General features: G+C 37.1%; 1 protein-coding gene and 1 pseudogene across 1 annotated transcript in view; both read right to left on the bottom strand.

The window, feature by feature from the left end:
• ALG13 (ALG13 UDP-N-acetylglucosaminyltransferase subunit) overlaps positions 1-25041 on the bottom strand; it is a 71088-nt gene that overhangs the window by 5255 nt on the left and 40792 nt on the right. The window contains 11 exon segments of the mRNA XM_061137076.1: positions 1045-1085; positions 3360-3548; positions 13372-13537; positions 14786-14857; positions 19949-20004; positions 20089-20121; positions 22396-22516; positions 22867-23023; positions 23216-23329; positions 23895-24141; positions 24874-25001. Coding sequence (XP_060993059.1) covers positions 1045-1085; positions 3360-3548; positions 13372-13537; positions 14786-14857; positions 19949-20004; positions 20089-20121; positions 22396-22516; positions 22867-23023; positions 23216-23329; positions 23895-24141; positions 24874-25001 — 1324 coding nt within the window.
• Positions 15032-16095, bottom strand: LOC133052100 (histone-lysine N-methyltransferase SETMAR-like; annotated as a pseudogene).

Raw genomic sequence — 25041 nt, 5'->3', positions numbered from 1 at the left:
TGTGGGTTCGATCTCTGTGTCAGGAAGATCCCCTGGAGAAGGAAATGGCACCCCACTCCAGAATTCTTGCCTGGGAAATCCCATGGGCAGAGGAGCCTAGCAGGCTACAGTCCATGGGGTCGCAAAAGAATATGACAATGGCTTAGTGACTAAACGACAATAACAACAAAATGTAGGAGACTATACTGCACAACACAGGGAACATAGTCAATATTTTATAAATATTTATAAATGGAGCATAACCTTTAAAAATTGTGCATCACTATACTGTACATCCGTAACATATAATATGGTACAGCAACTATACTTAAAAACACTAAAAATAAATAAATAATAAAACTGCCTCTGCTTTGTTTCCACATGTCACTATAATAAACGTAACTGAAGGGGCAAGCATTTTATTTCTCCAATTCTTGAAACTGCGTTTAGGAAATACAGTTTCAAGAACAAAAATCCACTCCATTACCCTTAAATTATAAATGTGTGCCTATCGGGGAAGATAGTTTCTTACCTGATGTCAGAGATACCTTTCAGTGATATTAAGATATTTGTCAGTATTCCCTTTCTACAACTCAGGGAAATGGTAAAAATCAGTGTTTGGCAAGTATCTATGAACACAAGTGCTTTAAAAATAATACAGCTCTTTAAATGTCTTTGACTTAGTCTAATTACTATTCACATAAAATACAGAAATAGCCACAAAAATGTTTTAAGTAAATCAGATAAATAATCCATTTGAGACAGAAAAACACAGTGAACGGTTAGGATATGATGTTAAACATGGAGGCCAATATATTCTAAAGTTGTACTGCATAGAGACCCCATTCACAACAATTTAACTATTTTATAAGAGAAGCTGAAGCACTAGGAGGTTAAAGTACAAAATTGTCCTGGGTCACCTTCAGAGATATAAAGACAGAAATAAACCTTTTAGGTCACTCAAAGTGTTCTTGAGTTTTAAGGTTCAAGAGTCTGATTATCAAAACAGCTTACATTTTTAAGATAGCTTTTTTTAAATCAAAGAAATTTTAACAGGACTCTTACCTGTAATCCCAGATTGAAATAGTACTGCAAAACTTTTGTATCTAAAATTAAATATTTAAATTTTAGTGACTAGATGACATAAAAAATTAAAACTTACCACTTAAAGAGCTCTTCTCTTCGACTATTAATGTATATACAACAAATGTAGTCTTCCCACATCAACACTACCCTCAATCCTACCTTATAGTAAATTACCATTTACCTAACACTAAGATCATGTTCTAACCGAAGGTTTAATCAAAAATACATATTTTAATTACACACTTAATATTAGGCAGATGTTACAGGAATACTACTATGCAAATACTTAGAATGTAATAAAGGCATTTTCTTGTCTCAAGACTAAAATTTTATTTTAATACAAATCTACTACAAAAGCAATCATACTGGTCTTTGGAGCTAAGACACAGTACAAATTAATGATCTATGAATGCCAGGATCAGTGATGTCCACTAAGAAAAAAAAAAACCTAAACACACACCTATCTATAACCCATAAATTTCATTCCTAGGTATCTGCCCAAGGGAATTGAAAACACATGTTCACAAAGACTTTTACAAGCATATTCATAGCAGCTTTATCCATAAGAGACCCAAATTAGAAATAGCCCAGGTGTCCCTCAACAGGAGAATGGACAAACTGTGGAATACCCATACAATGAAATACTATTCAGCAATACAAACAGACTACTGATATATGAAGCAACATGGAAGAATCTCAAAAACACTGCATTGAGTTTAAGAAACCATTCATAAAGAGTACATACTGTATGATCATATTCACATGAAATTTTACAACAGGTAAAACTAGGGCAGAAAAATATCAGAATAGTGACTATCTCTTAGGGGAAGTAGAGATCGGGGTGGGGAACAACTGGGAAGGGGAATGAGGGAACTTTGTGGGTTAATGATGTTTTATACCTTGATGGGTATTTGGGTTATACAGGTGCACATACTCATTTGTCAAAACGCAGCAAGTGTACACATAAGCTTTGCTCATTCATTATATGTAGATATCACATCAAGAGAAAAAATAGATCCAAACTCTAGTAAATGATATGTATGCTGAAGTTTTAATGGGGAAGAATGGTGTCTACAACTTACTTTGAAATCCATCTTTGAAAAGATGGATTAATTGATGGACAGAGAGATGGATGGAGGAAAAAACAGAAATACATAGTAATGCAAGTATAGTTAAATGTTTACAAAGGAATATAGGTGGTAGATATATGGATATTCATTTTTAAATTCAAATTTATGTTTAAACATTTTCATAATAAAATGTTGGAAAATGCAATAATCAGCATTATGTGCTGAGAAGATCTTGGGCAAGGGTAGGTAGGTAAAAGGAGAGGAGTAAAGGGATCAGAGTTTAGATCCTGGGTGAATTAGGTGGAAATGATATATTATTAACAAAATATAAAACCAAGGAGAAGAGTCAATGTTTTACATAGCATAAAGAGAAGAAAGAAGGAAGATAAAGATGAATTTTATTACAGACAGAGTGAATCTGAAATAAAAGAAAGAAAGCCAAATTAAACTGCCTAGCAAGTAAGTAGAGGCCAAGGCCAAAGAGATTTAGAAATCATCTCCATAAAGTTGATATCAACTTTTAAGGAAGAGAAAAAGAACAGAATGAAGTTGAAGATCTTGAAGACTACCTTAGGGGCTGAAAACAAAACAAAATAAAATAGAGAAGCAGCTAAAAGAATGAATGGAAAGTTATATCAAAAAAGAAAACATAACAAAGTATAAATAAGCTACAAACAACTTTCAATTACAATTCTCTTTTGGGATACACTTAGGGGTAACAACAAACTTCCAAAGGAAAGCTATCCTTAGTTTAATTAAGGAAATTCAAGGCAGACCAGACCTCCCCAGCAACTCCTCTCCCAAAAATCTTTTCCAATTCCTCAAAATTCAGTTGGAATCCTAAATATCAATAATGCAACAATTTCAAGTACTTGTGGTGGGCATTAAATAAAAGAAACGGAGAAAATTTTGTTATCAACTCCTACTTTCCAAGAAAAATAGTTGAGAACAGATACCCAGCTGCAAATCTTCTTTAGGGCAGACATGCAGCTACCTTAGAAAAACAGCATGAGTCAGCTCAATCATCCTCTTCTCGATGATGCAAAAGATATTCTCAGCTTTCAGTTGCTCCTTTCCTTAGTCATTTCCCCAGCACTGCTCTCAATTTCCATTTGGTCCCCCCACCCTACCCTCATTGGTCAACCAAAGAGGAGATATACTCTAAAATTAAAGAGAGAAAAACAGACCTAAATAACCCTCACCTAAGTGTCAAAATCTACTTACCTTGAGGCAGATCACTGCCACTTGGATCACAGGAATAAGGTGGAAGTGGTGGTGCTAAGTTTGAAGCCTCTCCTACCTCAAGAGGAGGAGGAGGGGGTGGTGGTGGTAGTGGAGGAGGTGGAGGTGGTAGAGGGCCAGCAGCAGCAGGAATAGGAGCAGAGAGGTATGGATAGGATGGTGAAGCAAACACTACAAAAGAAACAAAACAAAGTATCGATGCCACAACTGTAACACCTTATAAGCAGTAGCTCATCTATTTCTTTTGTGTTCTCAATTCCAACAAGCAACTCTCTAAGTCTTATGGTTTGACTTAAAAACAAAAACTTAAGACGGTAAACTGTCCAGATTCTTTTAGACATGCCAACTGAAAACGAGTTCAACATAGGTTATTTTGAGTTAAGGAAATTACTTGACATTAAAAGGAAAAAAGAAAACTGAAGCTACAAGGTTTGACTACCAAGATTTTGAACAGGTACATAAACACTATTAAGGCAAAATTCTCACTTAGCTTAATACAAAGTTAAGGATGTTTTCAGCCATATGTAAAAACACAAGACGTAGACACTAATAGGAAAGACTAAATTGCACAGATTACAAAGGTAAGCAATCCTTGAAGATTTCTACTTGGTAGTATCAGAGGAATATAGAGAACTCTAAATCATAACAGTTCCATTTGTGATGACCTACAGAATCTAAAACAGACAGGCTACATGAAACTACCTTATTTCCTTTATTTTTCTGTAACTGTTACTATAGTTTAGAAACAAGACTCATTTAGGAGTTTCACAGTTTTTGACATAAGAAATTTAAATACAATTTTGTTCAAATATTAATGTGTTCATCTATGATGATAAAGGAAACAGTGAAGCTCCAACCCAGTAAAAATAAATATCTCCATATATACATACTATGTTAGATAAATCTGTTAAATTTTTTGAAAGATTATTGATACAACCTTTCAAGTTTAATTGAACATCTTAGCTGACTTAGAAATTCAAGTACTAAATTTTATCATTGTGTTACCTGTATTATAATTTTAACCTTCAGAACTATAGACAGTTTAGGCTCAGTAGTCAATAAAGGTTTAAATTCAGAGTTTTAGAACACTTAATTTAGTGTAAGTGTTGTCCACATAAGCTGAATTTGTTATTCTGGTAATTTAGCAAAAGGAATTTAAGGCCAAGTATCAGAAGTAATCCCTATAGGACCTTCTAGAACTAACACCAAAAACAGATGTCCTTTTCATCATAGGGGACTGCAATGAAAAAGCAGGAAGTCAAGAGATACCTGGTGTAACAGGTAAGTTTGGCCTTGGAGTGCAAAATGAAGCAGGGCAAAGGCTAACAAAGTTTTGTCAAGAGAACACACTGGTCATAGCAAACACCCTTTTCTAACAACACAAGAGATGACTCTACACATGGACATCACCAAATGGTCAATACCAAAATCAGACTGATTATATTCTTTGCAGTTGAAAATGGAGAAGCTCTACACAGTCAGCAAAAATAAGACTTGGAACTGACTGGCTCATATCACGAACCGCTTACTGAAAAATTCAGGATTAAACTGAAGAAAGGAAAACCACTAGGCCATTCAAATAAGACCTAAATCAAGTCCCTTATGATTACACAGTGGAGGTGATGAATAGATTCAAGAGATTAGATCTGGTAGACAAGAGTGCCCAAAGGACTATGAATGGAGGCTACATTGCACAGGAGGCAGTGACAAAAACCATCCCAAAGAAAAAAGAATTGGAAGAAAGCAAACTGGCTGTCTGAGGAGGCTTTACAAATAGCTGAGGAAAGAAGAGAAGCAAAAATCAATGGAGAAAGGGAAAGATATACCCAACTTAATGCAGAGTTCCATAGTATAGCAAGGAGAGATAAGGTGGCCTTCTTAAATGAACAATGCAAAGTAGTAGATGAAAACAACAAAATAGGAAAGACTGAGATCTCTTCAAGAAAACTGGAGATATAACAGGAACATTTCATGCAAGGATGGGCACAATAAAGGACATAAACAGTTTCCTGACAGAAACAGGACCTAACAGAAGCAGAAGAGATTAAGAAGAGGTGGCGAGAATACACAGAAGAGCTATACAAAAAAGGTCTTAAGGACTTGGATAACCACAATGGTGTAGTCACTCACCTAGAGCCAGATATCCTGCACTGTGAAGTCAAGTGGACCTTAGGAAGCATCACTACAAAGTTAGTGGTCGTGATGGAATTCCACCTGAGCTATTTCAAATCCTAAAAGATGATGCTGTGAAAGTGCTGCACTCAATATGCCAGAAAATTTGAAAAAACTCAGCAGTAGCCACAGGACTGGAAAAGGTCAGTTTTTCATTCCAATCCCAAAGAAAGGCAATGCCAAAAAATGTCCAAACCACAGAACAACTGTGTTCATCTCACATGCTAGCAAGGTTATGCTCAAAGTCCTTCAAGCTGTGCTTCAGCAGTATGTGAAGCAAGATGTGCAAGCTGGGTTTCAAAGAGGCAGGGGAACCAGAGATCAAATTGCCAACATTCACTGGATAATGGAGAAAGCAACAGAGTTCCAGAAAAACATCTACTTCTGCTTCACTGACTACACTAAATCCTTGAATGTGTGAATCACAACTGTGGAAAACACTTAGAGATGGGAATACCAGACCACCTTATCTGTCTCCTGAGAAACCTGTATGTGGGTCAAGAAGCAATAGTCAGAACCTAACATGAACAATGGACTGGTTTAAAATTGGGAAAGGAGAAAGACAAGGCTGTACACTCTCACCTTGTTTATATAACTTATATGTGGAGTACATCAAGTGAAATGTCAGCTTGGATGACTCACAAGCAGGAATCAAGACTACTGGGAGAAATATCAAGAACCTCAGATATGCAGATGAGTGAGTGAGTGAAGTCACTCAGTCGTGTCTGACTCTTTGCGACCCCATGGACTGTAGCCCACCAGGCTCCTCCGTTCATGGGATTTTCCAGGCAACAGTAGTGGAGTGGGTTGCCATTTCCTTCTCCAGGGGATCTTCCCAACTAAGGGATCGAAGCCAGGTCTCCCACATTGCAGGCAGACACTTCACCGTCTGGGCCACCAGGAAAGCTTAAAGAGCCTCTAGGGAAGGGTTAAAGAGGAGAATGAAAAAGTTGGCTTAAAACTCAACATTCAAAACACTAAGACCAAGGCATTCAAGTCCCATCATTTCATGGCAAATAGATGGGGAAACAATGGAAACGGTGAGAGATCTTACTTTCTTTGGCTCCAAAATCACTGTGAACGGTAAGTACAGCCATGAAATTAAAAGACGTTTGCTCCTTGGAAGAAAAGCTACTAACAAACATAGCATATTAAAAAAGCAGAGACATCACTTGCCAACAAAGGTTCATTTAGTCAAACCTATGGTTTTTCCAGTAGTCATGTAAAGATGTTAAGAATTGGACGATAAAGAAGGCTGAGCACCAAAGAATTGATGCTTTTGAACTGTGGTGCTGGAGAAGACTCCCGAGAGTCCCTTGGACTGCAAGGAGATCAAACCAGTCAATCCTACAGGAAATCAACCCTGAATATTCATTGGAAGAACTGAGGCTGAAGCTGAAGCTCCAGTTCTTTCGCCACCTGATGCGAGGAGCCAACTCACTGGAAAAGTCCCTGATGCAGGGCAAGACGGAAGGCAAAAGGAAAGGAGGGTGGCAGAGGATAAGATGGTTAGATAGCATCACTGACTCAATGGACATGAATTAGAGCAAACTCTGGGAGATAGTGAAGGACAGGGAAGCCTGGAGTGCTGCAGTCCATAGGATCACACAGATTTGGACAGGACCTAGCGACTTAACAACAACAATATAACCTTTATACAGCTACAGGCCAACAGCTGAAGGAAATGTAAGTCTTAGGGTGATTTAAAACTTGATAACTAACTCTTTTGGGGGCGATGAAACTGTTCTCTCTTGGTTTTGGTGGTGATTGTACAATGCATTGTTAAAACTCATAGAACAGGGCACCAAAAATGAATTTAACTGTACATTTAAAAAATTTGTTCAAATAACTTTTGATTTTGGAGTTTTGTCATGCATGTAGAAATCTCCACTTTTACAGTTTTAGAAGAGGAATTTAATTTTTAGAACATCTCCAAATGCTCTAAGGAGTTTATGGATTTGTTTTCTATAAAATAATGGCTTCAACAAAGCCTCACTCATTTCTTCTAAATTAGCACTCAAACACCACCATTTTTTTTTCAAAAAAAGCAACTGAAATGAGTTCAATTAGCTAAAAAAAGTAGAAGTGATTATGATTACAAGGTAAAAACCAACTACTAGACATACAAGTAGCTAAATAAGTTCTCATTGGCCTGAGAGAATCAAGGACAGAAGAAATTTGGTGGTTACTTTGTCTGAACTCACCTTTATTTTAAAATGCATATTATAATATACTCCATAAGAACTTTTAAAACTTTCAGTTGCTCTAGAGATGCATGAGCATCTCATTCACAGATTTAATGGGGCTCCAAACAGGCTTAACAGGTATAGTTCAAAGAAGGGACCCAGAAAAATGGAAGAAAACTTTTCTAAAATGTGAATGAAAACCAATGAAATGCATTCAGAAAGTTTATTTACTTGTCCATGCAGCTGCAGGCTGCTTCAGGACATTTCAGAAGAGAACGTGAAGATTTGTATTCTCTAGAGATCAATGGGCAGGGCCAGGACCAAAGTGCAGTGAGGTGCAAAATTTAAAGGGCCATCAAATTAAAATAAAAAAAACAATCCATGATTAATAAAATATCGAAATTTTAAGACAGGATCCAAGCTTGTACTTGCATGACCTCAATAGTGACTGCCTCACTCACCTCATGGTAAGTCTGGCCGAGAGTTCTTATCTTTTTAAATGTTTGATACTTTGTTTATCATGGATTCTTTTTTTGCATTAACCTTTTTTTATATAGTACATTAAAAGTGTTATTTATTTTGATCCCTAATTTTTTTAACACTCCCTTAAATTTTGCACCCAAAGCAAGTGAGTCACTAGTTCTGGCCCTGGCAAAAGACTTGGAAACAGTTACCAAAAAAATCAGTTAACAGGATTTAATGCCTATGAAGACACTCATAAAAGCAATCATAGCATCTAGTTACCTGGCAGGTAAGAACTGACTTAAAGGAAGATGGGATGGGGCTGCCAGACAGACACATGTGATGAACAAGGGGAAACATGAGTTTATCTAGAGGACTGACAGGAATGATAAAGAACAACTAAAAAGCAGTCATTACCTATTAGAGTTATAGCTGAGGTTCACAAGAGACACAACAAAAAGTAAAACGCAGGCAACATACATTTTTGGAAATATCTACAAAAAATACAAATCTGGAATTTATAGAATAGTTTTCAATCATTCTACATAAATGGGGTATTACAATGTTTGATTCACGTATCGCTTGTTAAGCTCAGACATTTGCTAGAAGCAGATAGCCAACATTTTCCCTTACTATTATTAGCATGCATACTTGCTAAGTTGCTTCCTTCGTGTCTGACTCTGTGCGATGCCATGGACTGTAGCTTGCCAGGCTCCTCTGTCTATCGGATTCTCCAAGCAAGAACACTGGAGTGGTTTGCCATGACCTTCTCCAGGGGATCTTCCCAACCCAGGGATCGAACCTGCAGCTCTTAAGCCTCCTGCATTGGCAGGCAGGTTCTTTACCACTAGAGCCACCTGGGAAGCCCAACAATTATTAGCACAAAGTAATAAAATCATTGTCTACATTAACACTTTCAATGGAAAATTTCTGAGATCATTAATGTATATATACACACACACACATATATATAGAATGTTTTGTTCCAGGCACTGTGGCTAAGCACACAATTTTTACATTATAAATAAAACAGATACAGAAAACAAATCCAACAAATTTGTTTCAAGTAGACACTATCCAGATTAAGAAAGAAAAGTTTGCTAGCCATTTCAGAAACATTCCATGCACCCCATCACAATCACCACAGTCTTGAGTGCTGTGTGCTAAGTTGCTTCAGTCACGTCCAATTCTTTGCAACTCTATGGACTGTAGCCTGCCAGGCGCCTCTGTCCATGGGATTCTCCAGGCAGGAATACTGGAGGGGGTTGCCATGCTCTCCTCCAGGTTATCTTCCCCACCCAGGGATTAAACCCTTGTTTCTGGCATCTCCTGCATTGGCAAGCGGGTTCTTTACCACTAGTGCCAGCTAGAAAGCCACTACCACCCTCTTACCCCACCATAATCAATCATTATCCTGACTTTCATAGTTATCACTTTGCATTTTTAAGCATTTTGTCAGCCAAATATGCATCCCCAAGGAAGTTTTTAAAAATTGAGATCCTGAATCTCTTTCAATCTCTTGGTCCTTTTCCCATCCCTGTCATTTCAATTTTTCTTTCAAGGAACCCTTGACTTGTTGAGTTTCCCAGTCTAGATTTTGCTGATTACATACTCACTGAGTATTTCAATATGTTCTTGTCTTTCCTCTAAATAGACAACTAGATCCAGAAGACTAGATCAGACTCAAGATTGATTCCTTTAATAGTCTATAGGTAATGTCTCACTATCTTTGCAGTCTTAACAACTATTGCTGTTTAATGTGCATCCATTCAGTCAGTAAGGACTGCAAGATGAGCATATTCTGCCACTTCCTTGTCACTAATCAGAATACTAATATATAGAAATACTTCCCCTCATCTACTATTTGGTTATTCCAGTAGGAAAGTTCATACAAGAAAGGTAGGATAAATACTTGATTCTTTCACTATATTGTCCAGTTTTCAAGAAAGCAAGATTATATCATTCTCTTGAGAACCAATTTTTTTCAGTTATATATATATATATATATTTCAGATTATTTTCTATTATATGTTATTACAAGATAGTGAATAGAGTTCCCTGTGCTACACAGTAAATCCTTGGTTTTTTTCATTTATTTTATGTATAGTTGTTTGCATCTGTTAATCAAAAGGGAACCAATTTCTAAAATATCATCAGGAACTTTTAAATATATTTGGTATGTTCCAACCTATTACAATGATCATTATTCAAGCTCAAAATGTTGCATCTCTGGCCAGTGAGAACCTCTCCAAGATGGCTCTTGAGTCCTTTTGACATGACCCCAGTACTCTTTGGTAGCTTCCTTGCCATCTAGCATGACAAGATGATCCAGGCTCATCTTGAACATTTCCTGCCCAAACCTGGAACCAGAAATTTCTCCACAAAGCTGTTTGCTTTTAAGTGAGAAATGGTATTTCAGTGTCACAAACTGAATGCTAAAGATACTCATTGTTTCTAGGCCTTTTCAGTAGACAGAGCTAGCAAATAAATTTAAAGACAAAATAGTTCAAGTTCATATTGATATTTCCAATTCAAATGTAATATAATACCATAAAAGCTTTTCTTTGGCCTTTTTAGTATCTATCTGTATTAACTTTCTTCCATACTGAGACCTGGCATGCAAGGACACAGGGGATAAAATTGGAATATCCCATAGTCACGTATTGTAGCTGACATTATAATCTCTGAATAACAAATAAGTATAGATTGCTATACAGAACCTGATGTGTTTATTGAAAGCATTAAAAAATGCTTGGCATATTGTCTCTCAATTATGTTGTTTTTAAAAATAGCTATACTATATCTACATTGTTCAAATATAAGGCTTTTACATAGTGTATCATCAACCTCTCAGCCTTTATTTTGTGTAAATACATATCTAATATTCAGAATCAAGTCTTATGTTGATGTCTCTGTTTTGGTGGTCTAAAAGTCAAAATTCATTCTTCAATACTTTGTCCATCCAATACAACTTTCCTTGGCAGAAGTATTCTGTATCTGCACTGTCCAATACAGTGTACTAGCCACATGTGGCTTTGAGTACTTGGTATGTGGTTAGTGTGACTGAGCAACTGAAGATTTATTTTACTTAATAGCAATTATTAAAGTGTCCTATGTGGCTAGTGATTACCTTGCTTGACAGCGTATCTTTAGTAGATTTTTCAAGAAGTACTCATGAGAACAATATTCTCTGAATTCTTATATATTACCCTTTAAGCCTGAAGATGTTTGGTTGGATATAAAATCTTTGGTTCACATATTCTTTCATTAAATGTCACTCCATTTTCTTCTAGCTGAAGCACTGCTGTCAAAGTTGGATCATTATCATTTTATTTCCTTTATGCTCCATAGGCTCTTTTACCTAGATAAACAAAGCACTTTCTTTAAGTTCAGTTGTTTTACTAGAATATCCTGGTGTTGGTTGTTCTGGCTCGGTATTCTCAGTTATTCTGAGTGTTGTTTCAGTATGTGGTTCTAAAGTTTTTTTAATGTCAGGAAAATTTTCTGAATTGTAGTTTTTAGTACTCTTTTCCCTTACGTTGGTTTTCTTCTTCAGAACTTCTATCAGTGCTGGATATCCTTTGCCTAACTTCAATATGTCACTTTTGAGTCTTTATCTTCATTTTTTTTTCATTTTAGATTTACCCCCTCTTTTATATCTTTCTCTTAAAGCATTATCTATTATATATACTCAGTCATGTTCTTTGTAGTTTAGTCTTCATTACCAAAATGACTTTCTTCCATTTCTAATGCTTTTCTGAGTTCTTTCACCTCCTCTGAATTTTTCTAATCCTGATTTATTATGTTTTAATATTTTGTATTATTTTATTAATGTCTTTATCTCATATTGAAATAGTTGTTGGTTAAGTTCTGTTTCGTGTGCACATTTATGACATGCTTTTATTGTCTACAGGGATATCATCATTTTCCCCTTAAAACACCTCTGTATATGTATATGTAGGGCTTTTCTTTCATTCATTTTTATGTGAAATTATTTTTCACAAACTCTGAAAGGAGATGGAATACAAGAAAGCTCTTCTAACTTCATATGGCTCTCAACTGCTTTTTATATAGTGCTTAAAATATGACTACTTTCTAGTATTCCTTGGCTCTGTTCTCCACAACTTCAGTCTGGACCTGCTCTTTTCCCTATCCTCAACAGTTCTGATTCCACTCCCAGCAGTTTCTCCCCAGTAAGGAATACTATCCAAAAGGTAGTCCTGCCAAGGTCAGTTTTGAGAGTTCTCAGGGGCCAAACTGTTCCAAGCCCTTCAGTCCCTTTACCATGTACCCAAAGCACTCACCAAGTATTGGAGAGGTCAAATCCCTTCCCAGTCTTAGCTGCTCCTTCCAAATTGGCTGCCCCACTTTCCAGTGAATTCTTATTAGCTCTTTCAGGGTTCTTCTGTTCTCAGGTCCATGAGACAACATCCCCAGTGCTTCTGTCTTCTTGCTCCCACATAGACCCTGACAGCATGCAGGCCTCGTGCCTGGTGGTTTGTCCCTACCTGCTTAAATTTTAAGGTTCGTGGGGAGACCTTGTCTCCTAGTTTTGTTGTTAAGCATTGTCCAATGGGTTCTGGTTTTGCTATTTCCATTTTTATTTGGTGACAGAGACTGAAAAGCTATGCTGTGGTTGCCACCACTTTCCCAGAATTCTGCTGAGAATTTTAAATTATATTAATGAAATTTTACAATAACTTAATAAAGTGGTACTATGAGTACCTCCAAGCTTACAGGCAAGAAAGATTCAATAACTTGTCCAAAGTTACATAGCTAGTAAGTTGTAAAACCAAGATTCTAACCTAGATCTCTTAAATTCTAGAGCCAAACTTTTCATTCTGTAAGAGTGTGAAACACCTCTACCTTAATTTTAGTATAATAAAACTTAACTCAAAATTTGATAAACTAGTACAAGTCCTCTAAATTTTCAATGGGGTAGCAAAATGATAGCTATGAAATCATATCAAAGCCAAATATGCAAGAAAAAAAACTGAAACCCTGACTCTCAAATCTCATGGATTCCTCAACTATAGAACATACATTATCAAGTAGGTTAAACAAACTTAAGACTGGAGATTCAAGTAATTTCATCTAATCACTAGAATTGCTGTATGTGCATGTCTACAAATAGAAAAAGAGGCTTCCAAAGTAAGCAACCACTAATAACCTACCTGGCCTGCCTTGTGTAGGTGGAGATACAAATAGAGGCTGTATAGCATTCTGTGAGGAAACTGAAGTGGTACTACTAGCTTGATTAGCGGCTGCACAGTTAGGTAAGACTGGAGCTGGAACATTATTGGCACAGGAAGCTGCAATTGCTGCAGAATTTACCATCACCTGTAAGTGTGGAAGAAATTTTAGAACTCTGTTTGGTTTCTCAAATAAAATTAGTCTCTTATCTGATCCTAAATTTCAGGAAATAGTATTCTGATAACACCAAGAAATCAATCTTCATGTAAACCTAATATAGAAAGGTTATTTCTTTTAGAAGATCCCAGATTACTTTAAGAGCTTTACTTTTTAATATTTTTCTTGAAAGGTAATGCATTATTATTATTCAAAAACCAAGTATAAAATTGTATATACAATGAAAAATCTCCCTCCAACCCCTGTCTTCCATCTGCTTAGCTCCTCTCTTAACAAACAAGTAACCTCTGGGTTTCTTGAATATTATCCAGAAATTTATACTGCATTTTTAACATACATATATATTTCCCCATACAAACACACTTAAAAAAGTGTTCTTTGCTTTTTTAAAAAAACTTCATGAGACTGCAATTTGTTTTTCTGATTAGGCCACAGCACCCAATACAGGGCTGTGCACAAAGAGATGTTCAATAAATGATAACAGCTTCTTCTTCTTCATGAATACCATCCTTACTTGCAGTCTCCATTTTCTTATTACCCATTGCAATGTGGTTGCTACCCTCTCTGGTTCTCAGAAATTATATTCAAAGTCACAGTGATCTCCATGACAACAAGTCATAGTAGACTCTTTTTAGTCCTTATGTTGCTTGACCGCTTGGCAGCAACTGACATGACTATTCATTGAAATATTTTCTTCCTGGACTTCCATAATAATACACTCTCCTGCTTTCCTCCCTCCTTGGTTATTCCTTCTCTACCCATTTTTAAAATGGTGATACACAGGCTCTGTTCTAGAAGTTCTTCTAACTCTTCCTTTTCCCAGGATGATCTTACTAACTCCTACGGTTTCAGCTACCTTTTTGATGCCAGCTCCCCATTCTATAGGAAAGCTTTACATTTTAATTTCCAGGAAATGACAGACTTGACAGGAAACTGACATTAACTCATTCATTATGTAAGAGTTTCAGAGTAGACAGACTATGAATAGTTTAGTGTCAGCACGTAGAAGAGTGTCTGAAACAGAGTAGATGATCAATCAATTTGTTAATAAATTTACTAAATACTGTGCCAGGCACCAGGAAGTATAAGAATACTTAACATAAGAATATAAGCAGCTTCTTTGAAGTATAATGAAGGGAAAAGAGAACAAAAAGAAAAAATTCATTTTCCTCTGTCAGGCCACTTCAACTAAATGCAAAATAAAACTATAAAGATTACCTTCTGGGGGTAGTTGTATGAGGTAACTGTGTCCTGAGGAGGCACAGAACATGGTCTTCTAGCCTGAAGAGACTTTAATGAATACACAAATACAAATATGGGGAAATCAACATGTTAAACAATACACCAATAAAAGATCTGCTTTGTTTCAACATCTCCTAAAATTAAGTGAAACTGATCTGTCCTAAAAGTATTCCGATTTGGAAATGACTACTATGATAACACTCCAAAAGGCATCACTCTAGTGCCTGACTAAGGTGACTGTTCTATTAGGTTGGTGCAGACGTAATTGCGGTTTCAGACTGTGAATTTTAAATCATTGTAAGTAGGTTCAAACACATCTTTATTCATCAAAACAGGAACCATTACAATAAACACATTTTTGCCAATGAGAAATAAGCTTGCTTATTCCTTTAGCATAAAAATCTGTGCTTTGGGATTTGACAAACTCTGGAAAACACTTTCTGCATCCTACTGGTTGTGGAAGTGTTTTCCCTGCAAAACGTTGTCGATATGCTTGAAGAAGTGGTAGTCAGTCAGCAAGAGGTCAGGTGAGTATGGGAGATGAGGTAGAGCTTCAGAGCCCAATTCATTCAACTTCTGAAGTGTTGGTTGTACAATATGTGGTTGGGCGCTGTCATGGAGAATGCAGCCCTTTCTGTTGACTGATGCCAGCTGCAGGCATTGCAGTTTGCAGTGCATCTCATTCATTTTCTGAGCATACTTCTCAGATGTAATGGTTTCGCAGGGATTCAGAAAATTATAGTGTATCAGACTGGCAGCAGACCACCAAACAGTGACCATGACCTTTTCTTGGTGCAAGTTTGGCTGTGGGGAGTGCTTTGGAGCTTCTTATTGTTCCAACCACTGAGCTGGTCATCACCAGTTATATAAAATCCACTTTTCATTACATATCGCAGTCCAATCAAGAAATGATTTGCTGTTGTTGCACAGAGTAAGAGAAGATGACACTTCCAAACAATGATTTTTTTTTATTGCAGATCAGCTCATGAAGCACCCACTTATCACGCTTTTCCCTTTCCAATTTGCTTCAAATGCCAAATGACCACAGAATGGTTGACACTGAGTTTTTCAGCAATTTCTTGGATTGTTGTAGGAGGATCAGCTTCAATGATTGCTCTCAATTGGTTCTTGTCAACTTCCGATGGCTGGCCACTATACTCCTCATCTTGAAGGCTCTTAACTACTTTGCAAAACTTCTTGAACCACCACTGCACTGTATGCTCTTTAGCAGTTCCTGGGTCAAATGCATTGTTGTTGCGAGTTGTCTCTGCTGCTTTACAATCCATTTTGAAATCGAATTAGAAAATCACTCGAATTTACTTTTTGTCTAACATCATTTCCACAGTCTAAAATAAAAAATAAACTGCACAACAAGTCATTAGAAAAAAACAAAAACTGAGAAATGCATATTAAAATCATGTATAACACAACCACATTTATTTAAGAATGTATTCCAGTACAAAGGCAAATTTCAACACAAAAACCGCAATTACTTTTGCACTAACCTAATATGTCCTACTGTAGAAATCTTGATCATATCCAAGTCTAGTCGCAATGCAGATACTAAAATGTAATGGAGGACTGTAATTTAAATACTTTCTCAGTGTCCTCTCTTGCCATAAAAACCTCAAAATCAGTAGGACCAGCAACAGTGTTGCTAAAAGAAAGAAATCCATCTAAAGATACAGCTTGGGACAAGGGTGGATAACTGGTCAGATGCATCCTACAAGCAGGATGTAGTATAACCCAAACATCATTCTCCTTTGGTTCAAGACTTTGTCTTCGTGAAAGCAAAAATGATTTTAAAAGACTCAGAATTATGCATGACAGATTGTCATGACAGGAAAATAAACTAGCAGCAGAAACTGGTACTCATAGCAAGAACACAGAGGAAATCGGGGGAAGTAATCACAGGAAACAAGAGGAACCACAATGTGACAAAGACAAGCACAACTTAACGTGGACTAAAGAGTGAACATTTCAAAAGTTTTGTTTCAAGTATAGCACAAAGTGAAAGTGTTAGTCACTCAGTCGTGTCCAACTCTGCCACCCCATAGACTGTAGCCAGCCAGGCTCCCCTAATCCATGGAATTCTCCAGGCAAGAATACTGGAATGCGTTGCCATTCCTTTCTCCAGGGGATCTTCCCAACCCAGGGATCGAACTCTGGCCTCGGGAAGCCCCAAGTGCAAACCAAATACCTGCAAAAAAGTGAACTCAGCCCTGGCTCAGAAGGCCCAGTGTGAATTCCAAACAATTCTAGAGAAGGATTTAGGTTAGACTTAGGCGTGGAAGTAAGAATAATAAATGCTGTGGTTAGAAAAAGAATCTGTGCCTGGAAATCTTAAAGTCCTGCAGAGGTCCTCTCCTCTCAGAATGCTGTGGAAAAATTACTTAGAAACTTGATGACTGGGGCATGGGGGCAGAACACATCATGAAGAGATTGAAACCTACTGGGGATGTACGATAAAGTAAGTTCAGAACAAAAAGGAAGATGTAACAAATAAAATTAAAGAGACAAAAAGAAAATGTCTACTCTTGTCATCCCTGAAGGTGAGATTTTCACTTGCTTTTTCAACTTGGGTGGCTATTTCAAGAAATGGTATAAAAAGCATGTAATACTGAGAATAGTAATGACAGAGGGAGGGGAAAAACTGTTTCTCTAGCAGGGGGAAAGGAAGGTAAGAAGAAATAATGGGAAGAGAATTATATATCAGTTTTCTTCACCTTCCTAAGATGTAGTGCCTAAACAGTAAAAACAAAAATTAAGTACATGAAGCTATCTATCAAAATTTAAACTAATCACAGAGAACAGAAGGTAGTCATTCAACTTCTTCACAGATATTCCAATTCTCCTCCCTAGGTACATGGGTATGTTGTTCTTCCTGGACTCATCTAGTTAGGTATGCCCTTGTGGCTTGTTTGGACAATGACATATAAGCAAAAATATTGATACCCAGTGTTTAATTTCCTTATCTTCAGCTCTGCCAAGATGACTATGAAAGTACATGGTCCATCAGCTTGGGTTCTTGAGTGACTCTGATGAACAAAGGCCTGCTACCAACCTGCACTGGACCTATAACATTAGCAAGAACAACTGTGTTAAGCCGCTGAGATTTTGGGCGATTGCTGCCACAGCATAACTTAGCTTGACCAAAACAGTAGCTGGTAACTAAAATTAGGGTGCTGCTGTAACAGAAACTTGACTTGAGAAGATTATGAACTTGTAGCTTTTAAGGGAAGAGGTTTATGAAACAGAACATTAGTTTTGTGTTTTGATTACTGCTGGCAGATTTTAGCAAGGTAGTTTAAGATGTGTAAGGAAAAGTAGTTTGTAGGCAGGAATGAAAGGGAATAGAATCCTTGAATACTGGGTTTTGAAGAGGTAAGTGCTTCAACTCAAAACTGTAAAAGATAAAATTGATAAATATTTTGAACAACAAAGAGAAGTTAAAAGCTGGCCTTGAAGCAAGAATCAAATCATTAAAATATGACTGCACTAAGGTATCTCAAACCAGGAGTACAATTAAGGATATAACACCCAGTGAGTCCTTGCACTTGGACAAAATGGCTCATGGGAAAGTATTCAAAGGTTATGACTCTTCTATCAATGACTGATAAGCTCAAGGTATTTGCACTCAAGTAGAGAAACAGGGATAAGAACGTGAAGAAATGTGTGTCTTCGTCTCTCAGCCGTGTCCAACTCTTTGTGACCCATGTACTGTAGTCCACCAGGGGTTTCTCTGTCCATGGGATTTTCCAGGCAAGAATACTGGAGTGGGTTGCCATTTCCTCCTCCAGGGGATCTTCCCAACCCAGGGTTGAACCTGTGTCTCCTGTGTCTCCTGCATTGTAGGTGTATTCTTTACCCGCTGAGCCATGAAAGGAATAAGAATGCAAAGAATTATAGCAAATCTAATGTCAGTATGGCTACTGGCACATGAAACTAACAGGAATCAGAGAAGCTGTACAATAAATTAATCACACAGCCAAAGAAACCATGAGAACTAAAACTATCCAATTAAAATTAAAAACCAGCTTTGGGCTCTCAATTTCCTATGAGTAAGAAGCAGTGTGAGGAGGCTGCTCAGCTGCCAACAAGGATTATTCTCCAATGCCTACTTCAAATATGACCAAGGAAGAAAGGGCTGTGGCATAATCAAGAGCCCCAGTAACAATTAACCAGGGAGCTTCTCCAGGGAACAGTCCCAATGTCCAGGATGGGGGCCCTCAAAATGTCTGTCCAGCATTATGTCAGAACTGCTACAGAACTGTTTCTCCCATTCTCCCTGGATCTGATGGGAATTTTAATTGCAATTTTTTAGTCCCTGCTCTACCACTGTAAATTGGGTATGTAGGGGGTAAATAACTTTGTATCTTTGGTTTTAGGACTCCAGATCAAGAGGAACCACATCTGGATCCAATACAAAGAGTACTACACATTTTCCAGAAACCTTGGGCTCTGAGTTTAATCACACTGAAGGAGATTTTGGGGTTGCCTCCTTTGAGGTGGAAGGAAGTAATTGGTCTGTGTGAGGGAGTTTCGTTGAAGGTTGTAATCCTTAGTGCTATTAAAATATTTCCAGGTTTTTGACTTCCAGGCACAGAGAAGTTAAGAGTCTCAAGGGAAACATGCTCAGTCCAGTGAAAAAGAAATGGAAAAGTAAGTAATACGTGTCACCTCCACGTGGAAGCTGTAAGAGTCAGTGTACCATTCACCACCTTGTGTTTCCTGTCTTACCAATCATGAATGGAGCTTCCATCAGCCTAATCCCCTAAGCAGAGCCCTCCTGAAGACCTCCACCACACAAGTAGCATAACCCAGAAAGAAACTTTTGCTATATTAAGTACCTGAGATTAATGACCCATGACAAAAATCCTCTTAAAAAATCATCACTGCCAATGTTCAAATTTCCTCTTATATCAACACATATTAGGAACATCTAGGATAATTTCCAGAAAAATGTGATCTTAGATGAGCTAATTTCTGGGTCTCAATTTCTTCATCTACAAAATCAGAATGATACCCTAATACTTCACAGGACTGTTCTGACTTAAACACATTTAAGTGCATAGCTCTTAGAACAGTGCTCTATTACACAGGAGTTATATGTGTTTGTGACTATAATTAAATACCTACCAAGTTTGCAGTAGATTCAGCTGTGCTATAAACACCTGAAGTATCATAGTCTGGTTCTAGAAGATATAACCAAAGTATAATAATGAGCATTATTTTATAGTTTGAAATTTTATAAATAATGAATATCAGATCTCACTGACCTGAAGGATAAATATATTCTTCATGATATCCCCCTAGAAAAAAAGACAGAAAAAGTGCATCTATGTAGAGCTTTTTGCTCAGTAGTATCAGATGGCCAGCACTTGCTTTTTCTCAAGTTTTATGGGTACATGTTCAGAACTAAAATGTACACATCCTTGAAACAAGTGATTTAAAGCTTTCATACTAGTCAACAGATATTAAAATCAGACTGGCTATAAACAGCACAAATTTCTCCTTTGAAAATTCCCTTGGTTCTTAAGAGTTCAGGCAGACGTGAAAAACCCAGCTCTGTCCAATTCTGGCAGTAGATTATGGTGATTAACTTCACTGGCTCTGAAGTTAGGACTGTCTAGATTTGAATCTTGAATAACTGTATCACTTTAGGCAGGTTATTTAATTTCTGGCTCTTCATTTCTTCACTGTAAAACAGGGATAATAGTACCTAGCTCATAGTGGGGTGAAAAGAACATAGCATGATGCTTGACATATAGGAAATGGTGATTATAAAGTAATGTGAGTATAATAAACCAACAGGTTGCTTAGGTGAACATTAAAGGAATATGTCATGCCTCATCTGTTTTTCAGCCTGATACAGGTAAATAATACATTGAAAATCAGTTTGTTGTCAGAAGATGGCTTAGAGGACTGAAGTACTTTTCTCTAAGACTGTTATCTCATTGAAATTCAGAGAAAATCAACCTTCAGTTGGACCACTTTCCACCAAATAAAACCTCAAAGGTCAAAAGTGGATTTGATTCTTAAACATGTCACTTATCAAATACACAAGCAGGCAGCTCCTCCAGAAAACAGGATTTAAGGTGAGAAAAAATACTTGGTTACTCTAAATATGCCACTATAGGTGAACAGTACATTTGAAGGTACCCACCACGCTAAAAGAAATAGACAAAGGGTCATCCTAAGAAAAAGAGCAGAGAATACACATACATAAGCACAGGCATACACATGCATGTAAAAATTCTTCAAAGATAATTCTTGGGCTAGATATTTTGTCCTAATTAAATTTTTAAAAATATCTATTTTCTTCATCATAAATCGCAGCAAGAATATAACAAGAAAAGACGCTGACCAGTAAGTCAAATCATTCAAAGGGATGCTGGGGGGATAATGGGGAATGACCACTAATATAGGTAAAAGTGTTAGTCGCTCAGTCATGTCTGACTCTTTGACTCCCTGGGCTATAGCCTCTCAGGCTCCTCTGTCCATGGAATTCTCCAGGCAAGAATACTGGAGTGGGTTGCCATTCCCTTCTCCAGGGGATCTTCCCAACCCAAGAACTGAACCCAGGTCTCCTGCATTGCAGGCAGATCCTCTACTGTCTGAGTCACTGGTGAAGTGAAAGTCATTCTGTCATGTCCAACTCTTTGGACCCCATGGACTATACAATCCATGGAATTCTCCAGGCCAGAATACTGGAGTGGGTAGCCTTTCCCTTCTCCAGGGGATTTTTCCAAGCCAGGGATCAAACCCAGGTCTCCCACATTGTAGGCGATTCTTTACCAGCTGAGCCACTAGGGAAGGCCACTAATGGGTAGAGGGTTTCTTTTTCTAAAATTGATTGTGATGATGTATGAAACTTCATGACTATACTGAAAGCCACCATTTTCACTTTAAACACTGAATTGTACATGTTAGGTGAAGTGTACAAATGTGTCAGTTATATCTAAGTAAAGCTGTTATAAATAATTAAATCTCTGCCATTTACCAAGTATATGATTTTGGCTATATGTCATTTTCCCTTTGAATCTCAATTTCCTCATATATAAAACAAAGATACACATTCCTCAGAGGGACAAAGTATTATATTAAATTTTAAATATAATTGCTTAGTACAGTATATGGCCATTAGAACTCAATGAATAGTAATGTTTACAGATCAAATAGATTTCTTCAGGAAAAGAAATTATTTCATGGCAGTCTTGTAAAACAACAATCACAGGAAAAGTCTAAAGTAATTATACAAATGGTATGGACAACATGAACAGTTCCTTACTAATAAAGAATAGATATTTCCAATACTGAAATCTCACCAAATCAACACTCACTGAAGACCTATCAGAGAACTTAACATTTTAACAATGTAGTGGTCTTACAGAAATAGAAGTCTGTCTTTCTGAAAAATATCAAAACATCTTCAAAATCTAGCAAGCTCTGATATAAGAACTGATAATTTTCAAAATGAGCTGCCAGAACAGAGTGGGAACCTTTCCAAACCAAAACTTTAGCCCTGTTGTGCTCATACCACAAAAATCATCTTTTTAAAAAATACTGAACTGTAACTGACTCACCACCGTCACTCTGGCCATCACCCTCCTCTGAATTCAAAGGCTGTTTGCCTGAGCTATGTCCTTGCCTTGCAACACAGTATCTCGAAGAAGCAGGAACCATTGTAGAGGGCCCTCCATGATTCTGTACCAAAGAGATACACACAAACACAGTGTCCCTATATAGTCAGAGAAAAAGTTACAATTATTTTAAATGTATTTCAGAATCAAAAATATGTGAGGAAGTAATGATCAAGAAAACAGAAAATTTTAGCCCATACTTATATAGGCAAGTCCACCTCTACACCTCTTCTGTAAGAACAGCTTAAAAAATTCCCCTAATTTTTAAAAGCTCTAAGACAAAAACTCGTGTTTTCCAGGAAGGGCTTTATTTGGTAATTTGCAAAATAGCTAAAATTTATCCACATTACCTTTACTTAAAAAAATAAAAGAGAAAAGTAAATAGCTTTGTTAGCAAAATTTTGAACTACTTACAGGTAAAGCTGGATACGCAGTCTCATCCCCTTCTTCAACTTCATAAAAAGTAATGGTTTCTTCCAAGCCCCTGGGCATCTGTCCATTCTCTGGAGCAAAGCTAAATTGGCACTCCTTATTCATACAATGCATCTGGCGGTGACTACGTCTAAAGGAACTTAAGAAGTTTGAAGAATGAGAAGAGGATAAAAAGATTAAATATGATACTAACTTGTTTCTAAATTTATAAATACTAGTTCAAATGCCTCAATGTTGACATTTTAAAAATATTAGTTCATATATTTATTGCATGGCAATGAAGTCAGACTCACTAATTTTCTCTAACCTTCCACATTTAAAGTTCACTTACCGAGATCTATAGGAGAAGTTATCATAGCTCTGGCAGCACCTTTTACCTGGACCAGGGTAAAAACCAACTTTAGGGCCTGCCATGTTGTGCCTGTTTATAAAGCGAGATGAATCCCTAAGAATAACGGGGGGAAAAAAACAAAATTCTTATTTACTAGTGCTTGAGTAGTCAGTCTTTGTAGTTAAATAGAATTAACATATCTTCCTAAAAACAATCAAATAGAAAGAGCTTTGCTTTCCTCACTACTGACATTAGGACTATCCATTGTTTTTAATTGAAGTATAGCTGATTTACAATGTTGTATTAATTCCTGCTGTAAGTGATTCAGTTATACATACACATACATTCTTTTTTCCTATTCTTTTAAATTATGGTTTGGCCTACTCATTATTGATAGATTCATTACCATATACATGGCACTCAGCCTGATGGCATTCTATCTTCTAGCATCTTTTCAACTGCTCCATATTCTCCTAGACTGTGAGAATACGAGTCTTCCATAAGTTTCACAAGAATTTAAGTATACATCATTGCCATTCTCTATGTACCTTCAGGTAGAGATTATAAGAGAAATTTAAACTATTAAGATATTTCTAAGTTCCAGCATAATTCTGCCCAGGAATTATTTCCAATGTCTAAACAGAGATGTACATTATCTTCAAAGTTAGTTAAGACCTACCTGGGCATCCCATATCCCCGACCTTGTCTCTGAGATGAATGTTGAGGATGAAAATGTTCATTAGACATAACATTGCCAGCTGTCTGTGAGTAGTGCATTGGAGAGTCATGCCCATAATGCATACTGTGCTGAAGCCTGGGTGGGAGAAGGGGTTCTGCCCTGCTGTAAGCCATAGTCATATAAACCTCTTTCCCTCTAACTTTCTTGAACATCTTCTTCCGTTGCTTCATGTCCATCTCTGACATAGCTTTCAAGAAAACAAAGCAGTAAGCAATTAGCTTCATAACCAAAGCAAAAGGCCCAAGGCATCCCACAAATGTCTAGAACACTCAAGATGTTTTTCTAGGAAATCCATATGAATACAAGGGAAGAAATTTCTTTATTTTCAAAGGATGTACTAGGTGTTCCATTTGGAAGGGCAAAATGAACAAGTAACTTCTGTATCAACGGACATCTCAGCACTATCTTTAGTACAGGCAACTTTTGTCATCAAAACAGAGTCAGTCATTCAATCTCCTATGTTATTATTATCCAAGAAATTATGCCTATTAATATCTCTGGTTGCTCCATGAGATGCTTTCCTAGTTCTTTGAGAAATCTTTTCCTTTCAAGTTTTAGAGCTTAAAGTCCACCCCAGCTTAAGCTTAAACAAAGTCACCTACACAGTAGTTCTCAGCTAGGGACAATTTTGCCCCTTCCCTCCTTGTGGCACATTTGGCAATATCTGGAGACATTTTTGGTTGTCATAACCTGGAGAAGAATGCTGCTGGCACCTAGTGAGTAGAGGCCAGGGATGCTGCCAAGCATCCTACAATGCACAGGACAGCTCCCTACAACAAAGTATTATCCATTCCAAAACTTCAATAGTGTCAAAGGAGGAACTCTAAACCAGGATAAGACTTAAGTTACAGCTTTAAAAATAAGTGCAATGTAGATAAGTAAAAGAGGAGGAAAATAATAAAACTTTCAGTATACAAACCTATTTCTGGGATGTAGCCCCCAGAAATTTTCTGGTAACTTCTTCCTTTCCTACTGGGCATAGCATTCCAGGCAGGAACAGGTGTCACTTGGGTAACTGGTTTTAAATCAGCTAGTGGAACAACATGCCTTAAAGGTAGAGATAACAACATGAAGGCACTGCAAAACA

Source organism: Dama dama, chromosome X, assembly GCF_033118175.1.
Source record: "Dama dama isolate Ldn47 chromosome X, ASM3311817v1, whole genome shotgun sequence".
Lineage (NCBI taxonomy): Eukaryota > Metazoa > Chordata > Mammalia > Artiodactyla > Cervidae > Dama > Dama dama.
Note: the sequence above shows the minus strand (reverse complement) of the source record. Positions and strands in the feature narration are given on the sequence as shown.